The sequence below is a fragment of the Pan paniscus genome, chromosome Y (assembly GCF_029289425.2).
Source record: "Pan paniscus chromosome Y, NHGRI_mPanPan1-v2.0_pri, whole genome shotgun sequence".
Taxonomy (NCBI): domain Eukaryota; kingdom Metazoa; phylum Chordata; class Mammalia; order Primates; family Hominidae; genus Pan; species Pan paniscus.
The window spans coordinates 39,435,465-39,442,131 of record NC_073273.2 but is presented as its reverse complement, the minus strand read 5'-3'; the positions used below and the strand labels follow the sequence as shown (position 1 = coordinate 39,442,131).

The following is a 6,667-nucleotide window of genomic DNA, read 5'->3' as shown; positions in this document are numbered from 1 at the left end:
GAAATACTAATAAAGGATGTATTACCACCTCATATTGTTATTATAACAGAGGGTACTAATCTGCTTGTTTAATGACAAATATGGATAGTTTCTTCCTTGCCCTCCTTTCTTGTAACCTCATTTTTAAACAGAAATAGTATACCAGCTGCCTCATGTGGATGAAAGGATTTTACTTTTGTTATCTTCCAATTACCTAAGAATAACTTTCAAATTTCTTAGCCAGGGACATACTCTTCACAGTATAGTTCTCATTTATCTCCCGGCCCAACATCTTACAAAACAGAAACTCAATGTATAGTTGTTGGGTAATGAGCAGATACATGATTCATGCTGTGCATAGTTAGTTATTCACATACACAGGTCTGTCTTTCTGACTAGACCAAGACTAGGCTCAAGTCTTGTTCATCTTTCTATTCATGGCAACTGGAAAACAGCAAGGCACACAGTATGTGCTTAATGTTTCTTGAGTAAATAGTGACTTTTTCCATCCTCTAACGAAGTCATTATTTTAGGTTAAAATCACCAGATAGCGCTATATGCATAGTATATTGGAATAATTAAGTATAATATTAATTAATAATGAATTACATGATATACTAATATCTTAATATTATATATGTAAACATAAGAACTATAATATATATTACATACTGTATATTATATTACTATTAACTATTATAAATATTATATTTTCATGAAATATTTTTATTTCTAAATTGGGACATTATCATGAGGTGTTCATGTAGCTAAAGGATATCAGCAACTTAAAAGCTCAATATGGTAATGAAGAAAGACATAATTTCCTGTTTGATAATAATGTGACAGGAATAGCTCTAATGCCTTCAGTGGATCACAACCATAACTTGCTCCTCTAGCCAAGGTTCAAAATTGTAAAATCCTACAAAAAAGTGACCAAATTATCCACGTGGTTTTATTATTTTTCTAAGTTCTTTGAAGGACTTTAACATGTGAGTTACTGTTTTTGCCCACAACAATCCAACAAGACTAACACAAGAATGGCAAGAATTTACCAGGAAAGTGTTCTTCAAAAAATACAACATCTACATAACAAAGTCTTAGTAAAAGATTTTAAAATGGCATCCATCCATTCCACTCACTTCTAGATCTGGAGCATTCCTCAGAATTCTTGGAAGATATCAGACAACAGTTATAATGTCCAATTTGTGTATGCTCATAAAATATTTTACTGCAATGCAAGTCATCAGTTGGTTTCCACCAGAATTCATTGACCATTGAGCTTTGGAGAATCTGGATATAATAATTTTAGATACCTTTATAAAAACATTCAGCTGGGTGCAGTGACTCAAGCCTGTAATCCCAGCACTTTGGGAGGCCAAAGCGGGTGGATCACCTGAGGTCAAGAGTTCGAGACCAGCCTGGCCAACATGGAGAAATACCATCTCTACTAAAAATACAAAAATTAGCTGCGCTTCGTGGTTGAGCACCTGTAGTCCCAGCTATGCAGGAGGCTGAAGCAAGAGAATAGTTTGAACAGGTAGACGGAGCTTGGAATGAGCCAAGATCGCACCACTGCACTCTAGCCTGGGTGACAGAGCAAGACTCCATCTCACAAAAATAAATAACTAAAATAAATATAAAAACGTTCATAATCAGATTTAGAGGAAAAGGACATCTTCTAGCTGATGAAGGAAACACAATGTAAGATACTATCTTTTTAGTTAAGGCTGTATTTCTTATGGCATATAAAAATAGCTGGCATGGGCCAGGCAAAGTGGCTCAGGCCTGTAATCCCAGCACTTTGGGTGGCCAAGGCAGGTGGATCACCTGAGGTCAGGAGTTCAAGACCAGTCTAGCCAAGGTAGTGAAACCCTCTCTCTACTAAAAATACAAAAATTAGCCCAGCATGGTGGTGCGGCCTGTAATCCCAGTTACTTAGGAGGCTGAGGCAGGAGAATTGCTTGAACCGGGAGGCGGAGGTTGCAGTGAGCCGAGATCGCATCACTAGACTCTAGCCCAAGCGACAGAGCAAAACTCCGTCTCAAAAAAAAGATACCTGTCATGTTGGAGGCACTCAATAAATACTGGCAGAATGAACTAATGATCTAATGCTCTGGATTAATAATATATAATAATATATAATTGACTATACGTATTGATTCAAATCAGCACAATCAAAAACAGTGGCAAATTACTGTGTAAATACATTTTAAAAATATATTTAATATTGTACTATTTCACATGATATGCATGAGTTCAAAGGGACCTCAAAAGAAGCATGTTTAATAACTCTCCAACAACTACGGGGGCAAAGTGTATATTAAAGCCATCATGTATGTCCATTACTATGTGAGGCACTTTGGGAAATAGAAGGAAGAGTACACAGTGCATGCGCACAATGAAGAGTGCACGCGCACAGTGCATGCATGAACCCTGCCCACCGGTCTCAGAAGCCAGGAGTAGGGATAGCCCAAGCATGTCAATGTGACCACAGATAAAACGTTACATAAGAAGCTAAGGAAAATATAAACCAAGTAAATACAGGTCTTAGAAGCATATTTTCTTCTTAGCTTACTTTATTGCACACTTACGTCTTAAGTTTGTAATTAAGTCCCTTCTCACTACATGCAACAATATAGCTGAACTCTAAATTAGTGCTTATTAGTTTTAGATTACAGTATAAGCCAGTTTTGAAAACATAATCTAAAGGTAATCTCAATTAGCCAAAAAAAATCATCTCCCAATTAGCTAGAATAAAGAAGGTATTTTACATATCTAGGTAAAACATATTTCATACTGTAACATAATTTATTCAAATCGCCAGCTTTTAAGTTATTCTTTGCCTGTGAGGCCAAGGGGCACGCCACTTTGCAAAAGTTTAAATGGTGAATAAAACACTCTTTCCAATCAACAAGCAATCTCACAAGCAGTGGTTTAAAAATGTCTTTTTTAAATAAAAACTGTGCATTCCAAAAATTAAAATCTTTCAAACAACAACAAAAATGGCACTCTGATTAAACTTCATTTTGGATTCTGCAGGACACTTGGCCCAACTTGGTTTTACTCTAGATTTCACTGCCCTCCCACTCCGCTAAGTCTTTCACCAACTTTCAAGCTATTTTCCTTCCCTGCCAGCCAGACAGGCGATGGGAGAAGCAGGCGTGGCCTCCATTGTCAGCAGGTCTTTGATGTCAAAAGGGCAGCACAGTCCTTTCAAACTCATACAACGTGTTTGCATCTAACCAAGTTAAACAAGTAAAAGAAGTAAAATAAGAAAGCAATGCTTGTAGAATGTACAGTAGATATTGGCGGCACACGCCTGTTTAAGATTCGCCTGCTTGCTTCTCCTGTTCGATCGCTGCGACCAGAAAAAAACAGAAAAGGAAAAAGATGGAGTGGGATGATTAAGGGGTTTCAGTACAGCCTAATATGGAATTAAGGGGCTTTCATTTGCAACATCTTTTCATATCCTAAACGTTCTGCAAGTGTACCTAGCTAGGCATGTCATAATCAAATAAAAAATGTATATTGAGTATATTAAATAGCGGTACATTTTCAGTGATAAATGTGTTTGTATATTATTATAGCGCACTAAATATTGCATTATTAAATTAATGAACCCTGTGTTCATGCAACCTTCCCCCTTAAGGATCTCCCTATTGTTTTGTTTGTTTTTGTTTTGGTTGAGATGAAGTCTCCCTCTGTCACCCATACTAGAGTGCAGTGGCAGGATCTGGGCTCACTGCAACTTCCCCTCCCAGGTTCAAGCAATGCTTCTGCCTCAGCCTCCCAAGTAACTGGGATTACAGGCGCCCTCCAGCAAACCAAGTTAATTTTGTATTTTTTGTAGAGACGAGGTTTCCTCAGGCTGGTTTCGAACTCCTGACCTCAGGTGATCCCCGCCTTGGTCTTCCGAAGTGTTGGGATTACTGCACTAAAAGTTATCTGATTTTTAATTAACCTTTGCAAGCCACATTCGCCAACTATCTGCTCCTTGAGCGCCCTCCCCCGCCTCCCGAATTCTTCCCGTGGCAGCTCCCAGTCTCCCGCCCTCCCACTGCCCGCTCCCATTCCAGCCTTTCTAAAGATGGGGGAGGATCGGAGCTTACTTTCTTTGGAAGACAATGGATTCTTGTCTTGCGTTTCTGTCTTCTTCAGTTTCGACTTATCGAATTTCTCGATCTCAGCCATACCAGGTTTGTCAGACATGGCTGCGGAGGAAGCCGTAGGGAGCAATCCAAAGTGAGCGTGAGAAGCAGCCACCTGTCCGGGTCTCTGGACTGGGAACTGTGCTTCTCCCCTCCGACCCGCAAGCTGAGAAAGCCCTTCTCGCCCTCCGTCCGCTGCTGTTCCGCGCTCAGGAGCTTCCTCTTTCCACAGAAAAAGAGGCGACACCTTTCCTCAAATATTTCAAAACGCAGGGGACCAAAGAGGACAGATCCCTCTCAAAGTGGAATGTTCCGGAATAAAGGAAATTGACCCCTGTGAACTGTTAATTACAGCGTTTAAAATTAAAGGCTGGCTTGCAAGAGAATAGGAAAGCCACTTCCGCGTTCAAGTGGTTAAAATAGGGCAAGAATTCCTAAAATGGAGCCCAGGTCGCAAAAGCACTTCCATTTTGTAGCCACGGCGTCTCTGCAAACAACGCAGGCCTGGTCCTACGCCCGCTTTCTAGTCTTCTCACGTAGCCGGAGGCTGCAGCTGGAGCTTGCGACAACCGCCCTACCAGCTTCCTCGCCCGCGCCACACTGCAGCCCAGCACAGAAAGCGCGGCCCGGAAGCTAGTCCTGCCGGCGCTCTCGGCATTTCGGCATCCCTAGCACACATGCCTCTGCAAGAAGGGCTGTGAAAATGTCACAGCGCAGCGCCGCCGCTGCCAGGCTGCACAGATGCAGCCCGCACAGCCGTCTGAGGCTGGGAGACGGCTCGGGGCTCGGGAGATGAGTGAGCCTCAGAACAAAAGATCTGTCTGTTCCCACATCTCAGCCTCCAAGACAACGCACAATACCTTTGAGAGCAAACACTAAGAAATTTTAACACGAACCCTCCGAGCGGCAGTAGATAAACGCCGGTTTTTTTTGCTTTGTTCTTAAATCATCGATTTCCCCACCGCATTACCTAGCATCTAGGGTGTTTCGCATCCCCACCTCCCCAAGGCAGCCTTCCCGGGGATAATCACTTGGCACGGCTTTAGGGGATGTCTTCACAGGGACGCGGATAATGAAGGGGCAAGCGCGGCATGAAGTGGAGGGTAGAAGGAGTAAGGAGGCAGGGGCCCTGGGGCTCACCTAAGCCAGGCGCGTAAGGGAGCGAAATCTAGTCTACGCAGTGCCCACCGCGGAGTTGCCAGGACGGGATGGGCAGGCGCTACTTTATAGCCCTCCTATGTAAATGAGTTGATGTCACCCACAGGCCCGCTTAAGTCTTTCACTCCACGTCTCGGAAGGGCGTCTGAAAGCTGCCGGGCGGTTGGCGAGCCCCAACGCCACCCTAGGCGCACCATTGCCCCCTAACCACAACGATGGCGAAAGATAAAATGAGCAAAGCACCGTCCAACACTTCCTTCAAAACGCATCTTCCCCTTTTACAACAGGAGCGTAAAAATTGCTCTTGCGGACTGGTGCATATTATTTAAGGGTCGGAGTAATACCTAGGGTAACAGGCATTGTTTTACTGAGAAACTGGCTTTACCTACTGAGGACATACGCACGGAAAGGCGCAGTGTCCCTCCCTGGAGTGCCTGGTCAGCTACAGGGATATCATTCCTGTGACTCAGCTTTCAGACCAGTGGAGGCCTATGCGCCCCACCCCGGACCTCTTCCTCACTGGCGTTCCTCTTGCCTTTGGCAGAAGGTAAAGCAACCCTCAGTGATTTTAAAAGAGAAACTTTCAGCCTTGTGACATCCATATTGTTTCATTAGCATAATTTTTGTAGGCACTCAACAGTAATATTGAGTGTAGGGTAATATTGTACTCTACACTCTGGGTGTAGAGTAATTTGTCTGGAGTTTATAGCTCCCTCTTAGCAAAATAAGTCAATTTGAAGCTCTGCCATTGACTTACTGCCTGACAATGAGGAAATTCTTTTCCTTCTTGTTTTTTATATTCATAAATTATCAGAGTGATTGCTAAGGAGGACTGTGTTGAATTCCAAAGACTATAGTCCGATTAACTCTAACATCATAAGATAAAATTCAAAAATCAAACTATATTTTTAAGGGAGCGCTTCCAGCACTAAGACATCTCCGAAGTGCAACTGCATCTGGAAATATAAAAGATTTGGGTAGAGGGAAGCACTTTTCAAAATGACACCTGACTGTGAATTCCAGTGACCCACTTGCTAATGGAAATTAGTTACAAATACCATGTCCTGCGCCTGCAAATGGCGTGTGAAAGGAAGACCCGCCGGTTACAAAGAGGCCTAACTGTGATTATTTCTGAGACAAGGCAGTGTGTAAAATATTTCTTTTTTTCTGTAACCTGAGCAAATGTTTTTTAGAAATCCGTTGCTAATTATTTTGATGGCACAGGTTTTTGTGTCGCTGGGGATTAGAGTCACAGACTTCCCCGTTTCTTCAATTGGTTGACTTCCTTTTTCCTGGGGAGGAAGAAGGTGGGGGTGAGCAGAGGCAGGTGCCATCTGGTTCCCTAGGTAATGTTCTGCTGGGTGGCTGCCTTCCTGCCCTCC

At 42.8% G+C, this 6,667-nt stretch overlaps 1 protein-coding gene across 2 annotated transcripts; it reads right to left on the bottom strand.

Annotated features, from left to right (window-relative positions):
- Window positions 1-2,909: 2,909 nt before the first annotated feature.
- TMSB4Y (thymosin beta 4 Y-linked) lies at window positions 2,910-5,314 on the bottom strand. Of its 2 annotated transcripts, XM_055107014.1 has the most exons (3): window positions 5,268-5,314; window positions 4,089-4,190; window positions 2,910-3,337 (listed from the first exon to the last, which is right to left on the bottom strand). In XM_055107014.1, the coding sequence occupies exons 2-3, from the start codon at window positions 4,186-4,188 to the stop codon at window positions 3,303-3,305; spliced, it is 135 nt and encodes a 44-aa protein (XP_054962989.1). In that variant the 5' UTR covers window positions 4,189-4,190; window positions 5,268-5,314; the 3' UTR covers window positions 2,910-3,302. The 2 variants fall into 2 exon arrangements, with proteins under 2 accessions (XP_054962989.1, XP_054962988.1); XM_055107013.1 differs by lacking the exon at window positions 5,268-5,314 and having other exon boundaries at window positions 4,089-5,252.
- Window positions 5,315-6,667: the final 1,353 nt, after the last annotated feature.

Excerpts from the sequence above, each read along its gene's own strand:
- TMSB4Y (XM_055107014.1), bottom strand. The coding sequence starts at position 4,188 with ATGTCTGACAAACCTGGTATGGCTGAGATCGAGAAATTCGATAAGTCG. Across the intron at positions 3,338-4,088 it reads TCCATTGTCTTCCAAAGAAA|CGATCGAACAGGAGAAGCAA; the intron begins GTAAGCTCCGAT and ends TTCTGGTCGCAG.